At 30.0% G+C, this 19,924-nt stretch overlaps 1 protein-coding gene and 1 pseudogene across 1 annotated transcript in view; both read right to left on the minus strand.

Moving 5' to 3' along the window:
• The window catches only part of LOC112591763, a 54,781-nt gene that overhangs the window by 2,101 nt on the left and 32,756 nt on the right, over positions 1 to 19,924 (minus strand). The window contains exon 11 of the mRNA XM_025335681.1: positions 7,187 to 7,325. Within this exon, the coding sequence (XP_025191466.1) occupies positions 7,187 to 7,325 (139 nt within the window). The remainder of the gene's footprint in view (positions 1 to 7,186; positions 7,326 to 19,924) is intronic.
• Positions 5,369 to 6,748, minus strand: LOC112591764 (annotated as a pseudogene).

The following is a 19,924-nucleotide window of genomic DNA, read 5'->3' on the forward strand; positions in this document are numbered from 1 at the left end:
TTATGATTATTTATATAATTGTAGTCAAATATAATTTAATAAATAATTTGATTTAGTTAATATTCCATTACTGATTTTTTTACATGGGATAAACCGAATAAGGCCCGTTCTTACAATGTCCGGTTAAGTATCGGTTAGTGTTAACCGGGGGTTTTACTAAAATTTAACGGACAGTTGGTTCTTACATACGTCGGCTCTGCAAAAAGTCTCCGGTTACCAGATGTTTTACGGTCGGATTTTTAACCGGCAAAATTCGGCCGGTAATCTTTTGGTTATCTAAAATCTCTCGGTTTGTGTAATCAATAATACTCTTTATTATTGATTTTTGTTTTAAATTCGACGTTAGCGTTTCGACGTAGTATACTGTATAGTTTTTGTTACAATTAACATTTAACAATAAATTATGAATAGACTTCTTCATAATTACGGTTTAATCGACCAAGAAAGTGATTCTTCCGACTTTGAAAATGAAATTGCAGACTTTAACGTTGCGATTCGGGAAAAGAAAAAATTTGGAGAGCGTAAAAATTACTTCGAGTTATTAGACGAAGTAGAGTTTCAGAAACGATTTCGTTTAAAGAAGCAAACAGTTGAAATGGTCCTGGAAGAATTACTTGATGAGATAAAATACCCCACTAACAGGTAATTTGACATACTATTATATCTAATTCATAATGAAATATTTTGTAATAATATTAAAAACCAACGTTTCAGAAACAACGCCATTTCTCCAATGACTCAATTATTACTAACTTTGAGGTTTTTTGCAACGGGGAATTTTCTAATTACAGCAGGCGACTTTAGTGGTGTTAGCATTGCAGCTGCTGGATAAATTGTAAAGCGAGTCAGTTATGCATTAGCTACAAAAAGTGATAAGTAAGTAACTGTATAATAAATTGGAAAGGAGAAAGAACTCAATAGGGTTTCTTGATCTTTGATGATTTTTAAGAATTTTTTTGATATGTACAGTGGTACCGAGTACGTACTGTGGTGCATTTATATTAAAATTATTATTTTAGAATATTATTATGGATATCTAATTATCAGTCATCTCCGGTAAAAATCGATTTATATATACCATTTATTATATATACATAGAATTTTTTGATGTCCAATATTCTTTACACCAAGCACATTATTATTATTTTATTCTACATTATTGGTTTTATAACAACGCAATCTGAATATTTGAATCAGATAGTTTTCTAAAATTTTCCAATTTTTTACGTAATTTTTTGGGATATCTTACGCGATGCTTTCCATTAAAGGCTACAAATATGTTTCAAGTACTTCACGATCTAACCACAATAATTTTTTGAGGCATTTTTTTGCTTTTTTTTTTTTGCATATTTAGCGGATTTCATCATTTTTTGACGGTTTTAATGCATTTTTAATTTTTTAGGACATTTTTGACTTACTTGTCGTATTATGACTAAAAAAATTGACCTCATTGAAATATAAGTACTATATAGTACTACTATGATAGTAGTATAGTACTACGTAACAAAAATTATTTTAATTTTGAAAATTTAACATCAGGTTTTCCGGTTTTTACAATCTTTATGTCACACCATCCAATTAGCCAATATTATTGCACACAACTAAACTTTTATCGGATTATTTTCTTATCGAGCGATAATATTATGTCGGTGGTGCGCGTGGCCGATTGTCAGACGCTTTTAGTTGTGTTGTGTATAATTTATAATTTTTATTAGAATTCTATTTGTTCTTCATTTTTTTAGAGTTTTTAGGTCATAATTGCATTTTTTGAAAGGGCTTTTTTTTTGATATTTTTAGGGCATTTAAATCCGAGCCCTAATTATTACCTATATAGGGCTGCATTTGATATGTATAGATATTGTACTTGGACCCTATGGAAATAATACTTTTAAGGGTGTCTATGTAGGGGTGAGTGGGTGGTTGAAATTTGTATTTGCACCACCTATTGAAAAATAGTTCGGCGCCACTGGATATGTATATTAATATTAATTTGTTTTTGTAGATATATCAAAATGCCTAAAACAACAGCAGAGATAATGAAGGTGAAGGTGATGTTCTATGGTTTAGCCCGTTTTCCAAAAGTAATAGGTGCAATTGATTGTACACATATAAAATTGCAATCTCCTTCAAGAGAATACGGTGAACAATACAGAAACAGAAAGGGTTATTTTTCCCTAAATTTACAAGCTTTGGTTAATGCAAATTTGGAGTTTTTGGATGTAGTGGCACGTTGGCCCGGCTCAGCACATGACAGCAATATTTTTGCAAATAGCAGGCTCAAAGCAAGAATGGAACTCCAAGAGTTTAAAGTTTGTGTAATTTTAGGAGACGCAGGGTATGCATTATCCCATTACTTGCTAACACCTATAGCAAATCCAACAACAAGAGCTGAAAGATTGTACAATGCATCTCAGATTAGGACTCGTAATGTGGTTGAACGAACGTTTGGAGTCTGGAAACGAAGATTTCCTGTCTTATTTTTTGGACTACGTTTGAAAATGGAAACATCAATGGCAGTTATTCAATCCTGTGCCATACTTCACAACATTGCTCGGTTGGCAAATGATCCACAACCACCAGATGAGGTTGAAAATATTAATCAGTTATTAGCCAACGAATTAGTTGATATAGAAGATGTTATCCAGCCAGAACATAATAATTCTAGTCTGAGAAATGCTCTTATAGCAGAACATTTTGGTGTCATGTGATGCATCATCATATAAGAGTAAAATTCCTTGTAAATATTTATACAAATGTTCATACAATATATATTTATTGAAATTTAAAATTTACAATGTACAAATATGTTATATAGTGTAACGTCACAGCATTTTTTGCAGTAATATTATCAATGTCATAAACATACCTGTACCTATAGTACCATTAACAAACATACCTTATCCATATATTGTTATGAATATCGCGCGCTAATGAAGAAATGACCGCAGTGCTATGCAATAAATGTCCCCCGTCCCCCCCGTCCTCGTGCAGTGTTCGTCGTCGACGTGCCGCGGTTGCCCGCCTCCCATCACCTCCAGCGTTTTTGTCGCGTCCGTCGGTGCACTCGCCGCAGTACAGTTATCAAAATTCCACATTATTGTAAAAGTCCCGCAATACACCTACCCTGCACTTCCCCACCTCAACATCTCAACTATCAACACCGGCCACCGTCCAGCCAGCTCCGTCGGACTGCCGACACTACTTTTTCCACCGCCATTTGAACCGGTCGTGGCTCTTTTTCGTGCGCCCAGCCTCACCGTTAATTCAGCTGTCCAAACCACGTGTCCACACAAACACATGTATACCCGGCGAAGTTCGTTTTTCTTTCTACAATATCGCTGTGTCCACGCCATGATGTGCTAAACGACACCACGGGCTCGATGTCGGGCGAAGCAACTTTCAGCCACTGACCGATGCAGACGGGCTATGTCGACCGCGTGTGTGTCGACGGCCATCTGGCCAGCCCATCGCAGCCGTCGGTCAACCGTCAGCAGCCTCGTCGTCCATCAAAAATATTGTAATGTATTAAAATCCCCCCCCCCCCCCCATATTCCTTTTTATTTGCGTTAGGATAACTTTTAAGATGCGTCAACTGTTGCGCCTGGCGCAGTTTTCTTTTTTTGTTACCTCCCATCCTTACCGTCCTTAGCGATATGCCGGACGGTAACCCTATGGTTGGCGAAATAAAATTTAATATAAAAATAATATGTGTTCCGCCGAACCTCGTGGGCTGATCCGTGGGTTCGCTCAGTCCAAAGCAAATATATATATATTCTTTACCTAATTCCCGTCCCACTTTTATTATACTCGCATGACTGCCATGTCCCAACATTATTGCGTATGTTATCATGTGTTAAACGCATGTGCCCAAATAATACACTCTTTTGTAACAATTGCCATGAGGCAACAATTATTATCTTTTTCGAAATTGCCAGTTTATTATTATTATTATTATTCACAAATATCTATTATTGCACGTTGTGCATCATTGCAAAATACAATACCTCTGATTACCCTAACTTTCTTTTGTTATTTAATTTATATTTTTTTTATATTATGTCTTCTTTTCCCTTTTTTTTAAATAAATCTTTGGTGTTCATTCACCACTGCGTGTACAAAGCCTATGAGTTCCACCGACTTAGCCTTCGGGCTAACACGCGGTGCGGCTCATAGGTCACGACCGAAGTGTTCCCCTTTGGTCGTGGGTAGCTTTTGGTAGCCTAGCAAACTACCAAATTCTTACAATAGCTAAATAGTAATATAAATAATACAAATTATTACGTTTTTTGTTAAAAATAAAATAAAAATGTTCTCTATATTTGCAATATTCTTTTGTTGTTTATTAATTCTTTTTATTCAGCCTTATTGTAAATAAGAATTATGTATCAACTGCCTATTAATCAAATGCCAGCAAAAAATTAATAATATAGAAAATATAGTTAATATAAAATTTAACTATCTGAATTAGAATATAAGTAATTTTCTGACATTTACCAAATTTTTAACTTAGTTACTTAGAAGTTAGTTCGGTTAAAATAGTAAATTAAGTGAAAGTAGAAGTTAGAAGTTAGTTTTTTTTTTTTAGTTTAAAATATAAATAAATAAAAAACATTTTTTCAAATGTAATGTATTACATAAATTAATTATTAAATAGGTAGTTAGGTAACTAACTTGAATTATTGGTGATGAATGAAAATTTAAATTGAACAACTATCAACTGATAATTTGATCAAATGTTCCAAATAGATAGGTAATATCTTAATTTATTGGAAAATCAGTCATTAAAATATTATAGGAAGTTTGACAAAATAATAAATTTAAAAATTCAATAAATGAATAAAAAAAACTACAACAATAATTAGTTATTTATTATTTAACCTAACCTAACAAGTTAAATTAATTTTACATATTAAATTATTAAATTCAACTAGTTAAGTTACAAAGTTAATATGAAGTTCAGTACAGGTATAGGATATAGTAAACAATATTATATAATACATTATACACTACACAGTACTTGAATTGGGAAAATTAAGTAGATGAGCTCAGTCCAACGATTTAAAAACTGAGTTCCAAGTACACAATTACACAAACCCATGAGAGGCTTCACCAATCACACCCCCTGCCAACATTACTTATATTTTGAACACCACTTTTCAGCTACACAGATATTTTAATTCAACCTTCATACTAGTCCACAGAATAGATAAGTACAATAAATTATAGGCAAAGAACAGTATGATATAATTAATTAATAGGTAAACTACAAAAAAAATATATATAGGGACAAAATAATAAAATAATAATATTATTATATTATATCCCCCCCTGCGCACTTCCACAATTCGAGCACTGATTACATATTATACTAAATATCTACACATGCGCCCAACATTGTATTCACAAAATTATGAATAATTACTTGTTTTAAATCCATCACTTCAAGCCTTAACTTATCACACATTAGTTTGTAATGTGCTCGTTCCCACTCATGTTTTTCTTGAGCTCGCAATTCATCGGCATTATGTTTCTCCTGAGACCTTTTCTCTTCATTTTCAAAATATTGTTTTTGTGTAGTTATTAATTGTAACTTCTCTAATGAATATTTTTTCACACTGTCCCCTTAAGTGGTCTTAATTTTTTTTTTTCATAGCAAGAGGGGTCATTAACTCCGCACTTTTATTATTTTTTAAAACCTCTGGATTCCACTTGGCCCACATATGTTGTTGTTGCACTGTATCAGCTGTGACAACAGTTTCAGGATCATCCACATGCTCTATTACCTATTAGAAATGTAAAATATTAAAAAAAAAAAGACTTATTAAAAAAAATGATAATTTTAATAAATAATTCACTGTATCAGCTGTAACAACTGCCACAGGTTTATCTACAACAGTTTCAGGATCATCCACATGCTCTATTACCTATTAGAAATTTTAATAAATAACTCACTGCATCATCATATGTATATATAAATTCATCATCCAAACTATTTACTCCAACAATTTCTATCTCCTCTGTATTAACTAGCGGTTCTCCTAAAATAAACAACGATAATGCAATATTAAAAACTAGATAATTCTTATGTATTTAGTAATGCGATTAGAAAAGAAATGTATTATCAGAGGTGGATAGGCACATCATATTTAATACAAACATTCCAGTACCAAAACAAAGATAATTATATAGAAACCTGTAAAAGTTACCTGTTTTGTCTCCATCAAAAATATTTTTAAGTCCTACTGCAGCTGTCCCCATAATTTAAAGCAACTTATGTGTTGATGAGGGTGTTACGGTAGAACGTGCACTTCCACCACCTGTTTTAAAAATGTCTTTTTTCCTATCCGCTTCCGTCTTCTTGGCTTTCCTTTTAAGGTTCTCATACTTGCCCTTTAAATTTTGTATCTGGGTATATAAATCAATATTGTTTTACTCTAAACTAAGCTTAAATATTCCTATTAAAAATTAATCATTTGTGAACTGTGCACATTTTTATATTTAAATACCTACACCTTTCAACCAAAATAAAACTTATTTAATTGCTACTTACTTCTCTTGAACTGCCTGTAGTAGCAGTAAATTCTTCTTGGATTTTCATCCATACAGCAATTTTTGACTGCCAAATATCGTGATCTGATTTTTTACATTCTAACACTTTTGCATATTTTGCGGCCAACTCAACTAATGTATTTTCTTCTGTTGCAGAGAAATTACTGCATCGAGGTCTCTTATTATTATTTTTCGACATGTTTTAATTAAATAATATGTACAATAACTCGTTATAAAATTAAAAAAATCAAACAGACAAGAAAATAACAAAACAATATAATATCGAATTATGTGGCTGATAAATGATAACAAACATAATAATTGATAACTCAAGAACGACGCATGCGTAGAACAATAAAATATATTAAAGTGCGGTTGTTTTGGGAATCACTTGTATTAAACTGACGATTTGTTATACGGTTGTTAATCAGAGGTTGTTAGAATGGATTGGTATAACCGCCGGTAATCGGTACTTTACCGACGACGTTCCCGTTATTTAACCAACACTTTACGGACACTTTAACCGGACATTGTAAGAACGGCCCTAAATTTGTTAAATGATAATTAACAAATTAATTTTAATTAATTTTAAACTATTGTTTATAACAATTATAATTTCATTCATGATCTGAATTACCTGTAAATCGTGTATTAGTATTTAAATGTTTTAGAAATAAACTTAATTTGTCCTCATTATGTGGATTATCTAATGTTTCATTGTACGTTTCAATTGCAGTTAATGCCGCTTGATTCGCAACAAAATTCATTAATCTATCCTAAAAAAAAAAAAAAAATATTTATTATTGTTTTCAGAAGAAAAATTAGTTCTGTCATAAAACGATAAAACAACTAAATTATTAATATTTTTATATTATTATTATCGAACTAAGTACTAAGTTCATTTGCCATATAAATAACTGTGTTTGTGTTTATTATTATCACACCAAAATCACTTCTTTTTATGTAACTCTGCGTAAAAAATTCTTAGTTAAAATAAATTCCTGTAGTTGCATTATATTTAGTGATTTTTTTAAACCTTTAAAAGACGTGATACAATATTAAATCCAGTGGCGTATTTTTTTTTTGGAGGGGGGGTGTCCTCCAAGTCTGGACCACCAACCCCCCCCACTTAAAAAAAAAAAAGTCCTAATATATTGGACATGGTGTTATCATTTATTTGATAGTCAACTATTTTTATTTTATTATAAAATAAATGGTATTTTTATATAAACGGCAAAACTAAAATGAATTTGATTAGATTCGACAACACTAGATATTTATCTACAGCTTAAACCCGCAGGCCGCAGCGAAAATACAATAACAAAGAAAATATTGTGGACGTATGTAGTTTATTTTTAAATCAAGACAATCAAGTTTACACTGTTTACAGTCTATCAGATTAGAGAATTATATATTATATTATTAATAATATTGAAAATAAATACTAGTATAATATTATTATTATTATGTATATCTACTTTATAATCAATAATAATACTATTATACTATTATGGTATTATTGTCATTCATTTTTTCGTTGATCGACGTGCTGTACGTACCACCACTGTACTAAGTGATTACTGAATAACGTAAGTACTTATTTATTCCAATAAATTAAATAATTTTTAACGGGGATCGGAACTTAATGCACTAAAAAATAATGAAATATGTGCATACAAATGCACTGAAAAAAGCTTAAATACGCAACATTAATTTTTGTATTTAAATTGTATGATATGATATAATCTACTATGAAACGAATTTGTATCGAATCAGATTTTTAATATGCAGCTTCCTAATAAATATACTAATGCATAAAGTTTTGAGCCCTGAATTTATTAATAAGAATCATAGTAATAACGAATCAATGTAGTGTCATCATTTATCAACTATTATACAATATTAATATTATTTAAAATGTTTAAAATAATATTTTTATTTTTATTATTTTTCTAAAATAATACTTCAAAATACAAAATAAACCAGTTATATCTAAGTTGTTACGTATTACAAAAAAAGTCATTTATAACTAAGTTTGTAAAAGTTTATTTTAATAAGTTTACAGAAAATGTAATATGTTTCGATTTTGATTTTTATAACACATATTTGAACTTAAAAACTATTCATTAATTTCAGTGTTAAATATTACTAAAAATGGCACAAAAAAGCAAGAATCGATAACTTCTTTTTTTAAGTTAACGCCTAACAACGATACTTCTACGAATAAACGAGCATCCTCGCCAGTAAACTCGACTGAATCTGTTAAAATTTGTCGTACTTTAAGCTTAGATACAAATGACTCAATTAATATTTCTTTAACCGAAGACAGTAATAATTATGATATTGGGTTTTATATTAACCATATAATATCGAATGAAGACATCTTAATTGTTATGACAAAAATTTGGATGCCAAATATATCTTACAAATTCCCACAAAAACTATATAAAGTTCAAAATAAATCAAAATATTTAAAGTTCCAATATTCGTGGCTATTAAGATTCTCTTGGTTGGCATACTCCAAAAACGAAAATGGTGCATTTTGTCGAATTTGTGTAGCCTTTTCTAAATCGAATGAAAATAACGGACAAAACTTGGGTGCATTAGTAAAAAAAAAATATGATAATTGGAGAAATGCAATAGTTGATTTCAAAGAACATTCTAACAAGGGTTATCATAAAACACGTGTGTTACGTTCAGATCATTTTATTGATGTTATAAAACATCCTGGAAAGTCTATAGCGTGCAAAATAGAAACTGGAAGAGCTGAACAAATTAGAAAAATCGACAAAACATATCTCCAATAATTCAAACAGTAATTTTATGTGGTAAACAAAATATTCCGCTTAGGGGACATCGAGATTCTGGGAAAATTATTGTAGAACAAGAAAATGACAAACTAATCCAAAACCAAGGAAATTTTAGAGAAATATTGAAATATAGAGCCCAAGGAGATGACCATTTGAAATCATTTTTGGAAGCTGAAGGAACAATAAAATATACAAGTGCAACACTTCAAAATGAAATCATTGAATCCTGCAATAAAATTATTTTAAATAAAATTGTAACAAACATAAATTCCCAAAAATGTTTTACAATACTTGCTGACGAAACGGCCGACATTAGTGGAATTGAACAAGTATCTTTATGTGCGCGCTATTTAGATGTTAAAAATATGATTATCAAGGAAGAATTTCTTCAGTTTGTGCCTACGACAGATACTATTGGAAAAGGTTTAGCTGATATTATAATACAAAATTTACATTCATTTGGTATAGAAACAAAATACCTAAGAGGGAAGGGTTACGATGGATGTGCGTCAATTTCCGGTCAATTTAACGGAGTTCAAGATATTCGCCAAATTCACCCACTTGCGACGTATGTTCATTGTGCTGCTCATGTTTTAAACGTTGCTGTTTCTTATTAATGTTCTATACAAGAAATACGAAATTGTTTAGGAACAATATCTAAAGTTCGAGATTTCTTCATATACCCGAAGCGAAAAGATGTGTTGAAAAATGAAATCGAAGAAAGTCAAGAATGTATTACAAAAAAAAAACATTAAAAAGATTATGTGCGACTAGATGGGTTGAACGTTTTCATGCTGTTAATGATTTTCTTGAGCTTTTCGAGTACGTAATTGAATCGTTATTTATAATTTCGAAGTGGAATGACACTGAAACATCATCACAAGCAAGCAATTTACGAACATCAATACTGAAAGGAGATTTTATTAATTGCTTACTTATTGTGAATAAAGTATTTAGTTATGGACTACCTCTTTCAAAACAACTTCAACGAATAAATATTGATCTAGGCGAAGCTATGGATCTCGCGGAAGATACAATAAAAGTACTTCAAACTATAAGATCGAATGCTGAGTCTGAATTTCATACAATTTTTGAAAATGCATTGACTTTAGCAAATAAACTAGATATAAATATTTCCATACCACGTATTACAGGAAGACAAACGAAAAGAGTAAATATTGAGACAAATTCACCAGAATCATATTTTCGAGTTGCTTTTTTTATTCCTTATTTAGATACATTTATAGATCAACTAAATTCAAGGTTTGTGAATCAAAAAATGTTATTATTGGACTTCAAATCATTAATTTCAACAGACGAAAATGAAGCTCGCTTCTTACGCCTGGCACAAAAGTACATGGTTGACTTAAATGAATGTGAAGAATCTGTGTTATTGGCCGAGTTCAAATTATGGCAAAGACGTTTAGAAAATATTAAATCATCAAATATACCAAGAAATGCCATGGAAGCAATAGTTTTATGCAATAGACAAGTTTATCCAAGTGTATTTAAACTATTACAGATTTTTGCAACTTTACCAGTATCAACTGCATCTAGTGAGAGGTCATTTTCAAACTTGAAAAGAGTAAAGACATACTTGCGGAACACAATATCACAATTAAATTAACATTGGTTAATTTATTCTTTTTATGTATATATATATATATATATATAATTATGAGTTTTTTATGTTTTTTTTTAAATATAGGCGCGGTTAAATGGTTTAACTATGCTAGCTATCCACAGAGAAGTTGGAATTGATGTCAATGAAGTGATCGACCATCTAAGTTTAAAGAAGAGACGCTTAGATTTTTTACTATAGACTTACTTTAGTTTGAAAACTGTTAATTTTAAAATAATGTTAATAGGTATAAGAATGTTATTTTTAAAATAAATAATAATAATCAGTATCAAGTAATAACCTACTACTTGTCTATTATATCATTTACATGAATTTCAAGTATAAAACTTCTTGTCAATTCCTGACATAATAATTTGTTAAAAAGTAAGTTCCTTGTTTTTTTTACATTAGTAAATATTAAATAATACTAAAAATTTTGTTTGTGAGGTTCAATAAATATTGACACCCCCCGAGAAATCACCCAAAATACGCCACTGATTGAATCTAAGTAATAAATGATATTTTGTTATATTACAAATATGAATGACGACAAATAAGATCAATTGTAAAGTTAAACACTTAATCAACATAATATTGTTTGTCTACTTGGCAGAATGTAAGTAAATTAACATTGTATAAATAATATGTTGATTAAGTGTATAACTTTACAATTGATTTTATTTGTCGTCATAGGTATCGGTAATTTTACTAAATGGCATTTTCTTTAGTTTCTTTATTATATCATGTCACTACAGGAATATTTTTCATAAAGTTATAAATGTTTTTGATGTGATACCAGCTATTTTCTTAAAAAAAAAATTTATTATTTTATTTTATTTGTTTATATTTATTATTAATTATCGCTGGTTTCGTGTTATAATATCGTACATTTCAGGAAACTCAAGATTAATTGATTAGAATAGATTAACCTAACCAGAAGTACTTATTTTATAAAGATAGTACTGGTTTTTGGTAACATGTCTTACTGTCCTACTGTACTTATTTTTAATAATTTAATAACTGCACATAGAAATGGATTATGGAATGATGTTAAAATTTTCCTAAATTCAAATTTAGAGGATTTTAATAAATTCTATTATAAAAAAAAAAAAGTATTAAAATTGTTATAAAAGATTAAGTAAGAATGATATGATATGATTGATGTGCACTATTTTGATTTTACCGCCACAACGAAAAAACTATTATCACACCAGATTTAACAATTATCAAGGTAACCACAGTCTTTGTTATCTTAATTAATGATACCTAATAATTTTTATGATTAAAATTCATTATTTATGCGATTTTTTTTTGTTAATTGTTTTAATTTATATTTTAAGATTTGTCCACCTCGCAGAAAGTGTCATTTTAATAGCAATTTACAAAAAAAAATCCGTTTTTAAGTCAATTCCAGTATATATTTACATTGTTTATTGTCAAATAAGTAAAAATGAAGTTGATATTTCAAATAGTGGTCGCAGTAGTATTAAAACACATTTAAGAAAAAAGAAACATCAATTAGCTCTAAATGTTGCCTCATCGAGTGGAAGATAAATAAATTCTTTAAAGATAACACTTTAAATTTAGAGCATTTACTAATTGCGGCAAAGGAAGGAGCTTTTGCCTACCACACTACCAATCACATGCAGACCTTCAAGTCTTTAGATTGTACTTCAAAAACTAATTTCATCTTTATTAAAACCTAAATTTACTCTAGGCAGAACAAAATCTGAAGTTATTGTAAAAAATATATTTGCTGAAGAGGCCCAGTCAAGACTGAATAATAATTTATAAAAAATTAATTTTTTTTAGTGTAGTGATAGATTCATCCAATCATCATGAAATAAAAGTTGTACCATTATTTGTAAGATATTTTAATTCTGATAAGTGTATACAAATTAAATTATTAGAACTTAAAGACTAGTCAGGGGAATCGTCTGAAATATTAAATGAATATATTTTTAATACTTTATTAAAAGTAGGTATTGTATTTAAGTATATTAGTTTATCTGTTGATAATACCAACACAAATTTTGATGAACCAAATAGACAAGACAATACTAATTTGTTTAAAAAATTATTAATTCATGTTCTACATCTATTATTGTGTGGCTCATGTTTTAAATAATTGTATTAAACATTTAACTGATACATTACCCTTTGATATTGAAGATTTATAAATATTTTTATATTTACACTGTTCGTGTCAATAAATTAAAAACAATGTTTTTAAATCTTATGTCAACAGTTTGTTCACAATAACTTATCTTTATTTCATCAAACAATTTTAAAGATCAAAAGTGATAAAGTATGTGCTACTGAAGCTTCATTAGAGTATTTTAAACTTCTTAACACCTTAACTCTTAGAAAATAAGAATCATTTTTATCCAGTAAAGTTAAAGCATTGTTATCAAAATTTCAGAGTTGAAATCCAAATGAATATGTGTATGGCCAGTTTTCATTACAGGCTGAACATTTTTATTTTAACTGTATTGATTATTTAAACAAGTAGTCTACAAATATGAATTATTTAAAGTTATTTTCTTTAATTTTTTTTGTGTGTCCTTGTAACTTGGAATCGAATAACAACTTCTTGGGAAACATTTAAGAACTGTTTAGGTACAAATTTAAATGAAGATCAATTATTTTATGAAATTAGTCGCTTAAATTTGTATTAAACAACAGAAAAACTTACTGATTGGAATAAAAAAAAATATTTCAACCGATGATCGATAGTTAGAATTTTTTTTTTTTATGAAAGGAAAACTTAATCTAGTTACGAATTTAAAAATAGTTGTATGAATTGGTTTTATGTCTTCCAGGGAAAAGTGCACCTATTGAAAGGCTCTTTTCACATATCAATAAATATTGGACTTCTGAAAAATCACAACTAGAAATATGTTCATTAAAATCAATTATTCAGGTTTATACAAACTTAATGAATCGTGTCATGAAATGTTTAATATGTTGAAAATGGATCAAAAAATATTCAAAGACATTCATGGATCTCAAAAATATTTAAAATAATGCTATATTTATTATTAACATCGTGATATAGTTTATACTCTTGTTATATTTTGCTAGTACGTACGTTAGTTATATGATCGGACATTGAAGTGTACACATGACATTACACGCAGATTTTTAATTTTTATGTTTATTGTTATTCGTTTGTGGTTCATAATGACGAGTGCGTCTACGTCATCTAGTAGTGCTGGAGTGAAAAGGAAAGCTTTGTCTATTTACGACAATTGAACATTATTAAACTGTATGATGAAAAAATTGGTGTATTCAATAAACAACAAATTGCCGACCAATTAGGATTGCCCTCATATTCGTTGCGGACCATATTGAAGAACAAGAAAGAAATTGAAAAAACGCGTTTTCATGAAATACGAAACGTCAAAAATTTAGATATGGTAAAAATGAGCAATTGGAAAATATTTTGTTGAAATGGTTTCGACAAGCTCGCACAGCACATTAAACTTGGCTATAAATGGTCCCCTTTGACAGAAAAAGCAAATGAGATCGCAAAAATGGTGAATATGGCGGATCTAATGGCTGGTTTGATCGTTTAGAAAAATACACGGTAATGTCTATCGTAAAATTTGTGGGGAAGCCGATGCTGTAGATGACAACAGTATTAAATCGTGGAAAGAGACCATTCTACCAAATTTGTTGAAAGATTATTCACTTGAGGATATATACAGTGCTGATGAGTTTGGCTTGTTCTTTAAACTCATGTCAGATAAGTCACTTGTGCTTAAAGACAAAACATGTTATGGTGGTAAGTTAAGCAAGGACTGGTTAACTATTTTAACTTGCTCAAACAAATCAGGAACTGACAAGCTAAAACTTTTGGTAATAGGTAAATCAAAATCCACCGATGTTTTAAAAATGTACACACTATACCGTGTGAATGTAAAGCTCAAAACCATGCGTGGATGACTGGAAGTTTATTTATTGAATGGGTTCAACAGCTCAACTGCAAGTTCGTTAAACAGAAAAGAAAAGTTCTTTTATGTGTCGACAATTGCCCTACTCATCCGAAAGGTATAACCCTTACAAATATCAAACTTGTGTTTTTTCTGCCAAATGCTACGAGCAAGCTTCAGCCTCTTAATTAAGGTGTGATCAAAGTTTTAAAACAGAATACCGTAAGAAATTGGTTCAACAGTATTTACGAGAAATAGAATCTGTAACCGATGAAAAAATTCCCAAAAATCAATGTTTTAGATCATAGATTTTCAACCTTTTCTGGTCCATGGACCCTTTTAAAGTACAAAATATAATCACGGACCTCCACAAAAAAAAAAAAAAATGTATAAATAATCAAATAAATGCGAGCAAGATATTATTATTGTTATCTTAAAAATGCTATCGAAACAAATTTATTTCTAGGCGGACCCCCGTAACCATCTACGGACCCCGGTTAAGAACCTATGTTTTATATACTATTCATTATGTTTCAATCTCATGGGATTAGATAAAACTAGAAGTAATTAAAAACTGTTTCAACAAAGCCTACTTTGGTAATGTCTCACAAGAAGATCCTACATTTTGAACTCAGACAAATTTCGGGACTTTGAAGAGGCTTTTCCAGGCTACACATACATTGACGACAAATTGATAACGAACAAGGCCCTAGAACTTGAAGAAATTATCAGTTAGGCTACAGTTAACGATGAATCAGATGATCCAAATGATGATGAGGAAGAATACTGTCTACCACTTTCGTCAATCGCTAGTACTGTACAATCAATATCTACATTGAGATACATTTTTTTCCCGGTACACAATTTTTTAATTATTTATACCATATATTATTTATTGAGAACATAATATTATAAAAACTACATACATTTTAATTTATATATTTTTTGTCCGGGACTCAACTTACCTAATACCTTTTTTTATCCGGGACTCAACTTACCTACAACCTTTTTTTTTTTTCCGGGACCCAATTTACCAATCCCGCTTTTTAAACACTAGGTTTAAGAAAGCAGGTTTTGGATTAATTGAAAATGCAAATAATACTGAAAAATAGCTTAATGAAAAACTCTTACATTTTAAATAATAAATAGCAAGAAGATCCTAGTAGTGTTCTCAGAAGCCTATTTAGGTACAGGCCCTATAGACCCGGGCCGCGTATTTCCGAACCCTAACTGAGTTAGGGCACTAGTGCCCGAATCTGGTTAGACTCTGTGGTGCGGGTCTTCACTACGTTCCCTAACTGATTTAGGACACACTATTAAAAATGCGTGTAAAAGCATAGTTTTGTACCTATATTAATTATATTTACATTATAATACATTAAATTACGAACCATACATTATTGTTGTCATAATATACATATATATGCTATATACAACTTAAAATATTAGGCTTGTACACACATTAGTAATTAGTATAATATATAAACTATATTCACAACACACATACTATAATTATATAAAAGTTATAACTAATACAATATATGTCGGTTATTTCCAATATTTTAATGCTATTATTATCATCGGCAGGTGCATTATCTAAATTTAATCTTAATATATTAGAATTTGTGGATACAACCATACACTCATCAAAGTTGTCTTGTGCCTGGGTTTCATTACTTAATTTGTTTCCAATTGATTCATACTTTGAAAAAATGTTTCATCAACACTACCAATTGCTAATTTTGCCAACACAACTCTATCATCAAAATTTAGGTTCGGTGAATTTTGTAATTTTAATTTATCATCTTGTAAAAATACAGCGCATTGATGTTAGCAAAATTTTCTTCCTCTTCCAGCTGGACAATCACATGTCTCATTCTCAATGTCTACTGAATAAAACATGTTTTCATCTGTAGATGATGACACATAATATAAATATTCATTTTCTTTTTGAACAATCAACCCTTTGGACAGTTGGCAACATTTTTGGAAGTGGAGTTCTGGTTTACTTATCCGCACATTCGCATATTATAATAATCTCCGCCTATGATAATCTTCCAAAGTATTTCCAACAAAATCAACCAGCGCCGCTGCATTAAAAGCCTTGCATCTTTCAAGAACTATGTCCTTAAATATACGTATGGATGATTCAACAATGTTGTTGGTGTTGTATCCTCTAGTTCGAAGTGTAGACCTATACGCAATACACCATTCTTTTTTACGGTTTAAAAGCGATGCACAATGGTTCTTAAATCTTGGATACTTTTCTGAAATTTGATCTGTTTTCATTAATATGTTTGTCATTTCTACAAAATCGTCTTCATTATCTGCATAAGCAACACTGCGGAATAGTTTCATCAAATGTTTTCGGTCTTGATTAGCGATTTCATGTTTAGAGTCCCATAACCAACGCCACATAGCCTGAAGGACGTGAAATATGCACAGAAGTAAACTTGAGTGAGGAAAAACTGATTTCAATGCATTTCTCTCGGCAAAGCTATCATCAGTCATTATAACAAGGGGTTCTCCTCTTCCTCCGAATGCAGTTGGACCTAATACTGACTTTAACTGTGCAAAACCAAGTGTATAATTTTCTTGTGTTTGTAACTGATGTATAATACAGCCAAGAGGAATTCCACCAGATTTTGTTGAGCCAAAAACAAATGTCACGCACGAACCACTTTGGTCGCAAGACCCACTACTATCAATAAATATTATTTTACCTGAACTTTTTTCTTGATTAGCTCTTTTCATAATTGGCGTTACTACAGTCACAATAAACGGATTCTCACTCACCATAACGTTTATACCATTGTCATCAAATAACTTTTTTTTTGACCTTAGAACATCTGCCATGGATTCTACAGCACGTGTACCAAAATGTTCATTCCTAAAGTTATAGAAAATCTTGAATTAAATTTTCAACTCTTAGCTCTTAGCTTATATAATTTTTTATAAATTTTAACTATAAAATAATTTTATAATAAATAATAAAAACACACAACATTGTAAAATCAATATATTCTTCACTCCACTCAGAATCTAATATTTAAAAAAAATTATTAAAACCTAACACTATAGATAATGTTATTATAATAACAATGATTTTTACCTCCAAGTATCATACATCATGTAAACTTGTCTCTCAGTAGGATTACATTGAGCATTCGCTAATATTTTTACAACATCCATACTTTCTTCGGCTGTTATCAATTGTACCTCGTGCATTTGTTTTGCTCCCGCTGGCGTCATTCCTATACATTATTATGCCTTTTTATAGTTTGATTTTGAATTTATCAATGATAATAATTAATAAAATATCATGCTATATTATGCTATATTACCTTCTGAAAAGTATTGTTTAAAATTATTTTGAACACTTTTTGAAACACGAAGGAAACTATATGCCTCAGCGACATGAATTCTGTGAGTATGTACAAAAGTTATCTATAAAAATAAATTATGTAAATTATGTATTTTAATTATGTACAAACGATTTGAATTTTTCATAACAACAAGATTTCTATTTATGAAACAAAAATAAATTAATAATTTAATTTGTAAAGCAGGTATGCGCAGGTACTTACATGTACATTAGAATTCAATCCTTTCTTCATATGAGTATCTCTTAAAGTTTTTTTCGTCTTCTTTCGAATAAGAATATCAATTTTAGCTGTACAATTTTTGTTGCGTACTCGTGTTGCATTAGATTCTGCATGTGTAGTTTTATTCTTCACGGAATGTTGACAGACGTATTCCTTACGGTATTCAAATTTTTTGTAATTTGGAATAGTTTTGTATACAATCCAATTAGTTTCGTGTGTTCAGAATATTTACGAACCCAATTGTCACAATTAGTACTGTACGAATTATTATCGTCGGGATCAATTTTCATTTTTAAAACTACTTTATAGCTTTCATTGCTAGTGAATTCAATATTTTCAATAAAAAAACTTTCATCAATTGCATTAAAAACTGATTTGATGTACTCCATTATAAATATTACAAACTATAACTTCAAACAGTGTATAAATGGTAAATGCGTTACAATTTGTGGAATATGGCACGGCACACTGGACACGGCTAATATTCGATTAAAAAAGATAATTGTATGACACTTAAAGATAGCTTGGATGGGAAAAGTTTATCGATAAGACTGACAGTATACCTACGTATTTTATATGTTGGAAATTAGTAGGTATCATTAAAGTCTAAAAATAATAATCTAGCTAGCAATATTGACTACTTACTTGTTTATTAGCATTAAACTACTAAAGCTTAAAAATACTAAGTTAGGTATAAAAAAAAATATACTAACGACATATATTGTATTAGTTATAACTTTTATATAATTATAATATGTGTGTTGTGAATATAGTTTATATATACTAATTACTAATGTGTGTACTAGCCTAATATTTTAAGTTGTATATAGCATATATATGTATATTATGACAACAATATTGTATGGTTCGTAATTTAATGTATTATAATGTAAATATAATTAATATAGGTACAAAACTATAGTTTTACACAAATTTTTAATAGTGTGTCCTAAATCAGTTAGGGAACGTAGTGAAGACCCGCACTACAGAGTCTAACCGGATTCGGGCACTAGTGCCCCAGCTTAGTTATGGTTCGGAAATACGCGCCCGGGCCTAAAGTGGCAACATTGGAGGGCGCAAATTTCAACGATTTTTTTTTTATAAAATTAAACATCTATCTATATGTACCTATAGGCTATAACTATATTATACACTTATGCTACACAGCACGAGCACATAAATAACAAAACATTCGCGTATTCAATGCGGGTTCGATTTCTCATAATAAATACAGACAGACAAACGGCATAGTTTATAGTTATATAATGATAGGGAAAACTCGCTTACCGTCTTTAAATTTTATTCCAATTCTTTTAAAAATAACGTTCAATTTTATATAAAGTGTTCATTATACAATTGTTGGACGCACTACACGTTACACACGGATGATACACGAACGGAACA

This window comes from Melanaphis sacchari, unplaced genomic scaffold (assembly GCF_002803265.2).
Source record: "Melanaphis sacchari strain LSU unplaced genomic scaffold, SCAv2.0 Contig1431_pilon_pilon, whole genome shotgun sequence".
In the NCBI taxonomy this organism is placed as follows: Eukaryota; Metazoa; Arthropoda; class Insecta; order Hemiptera; family Aphididae; genus Melanaphis; species Melanaphis sacchari.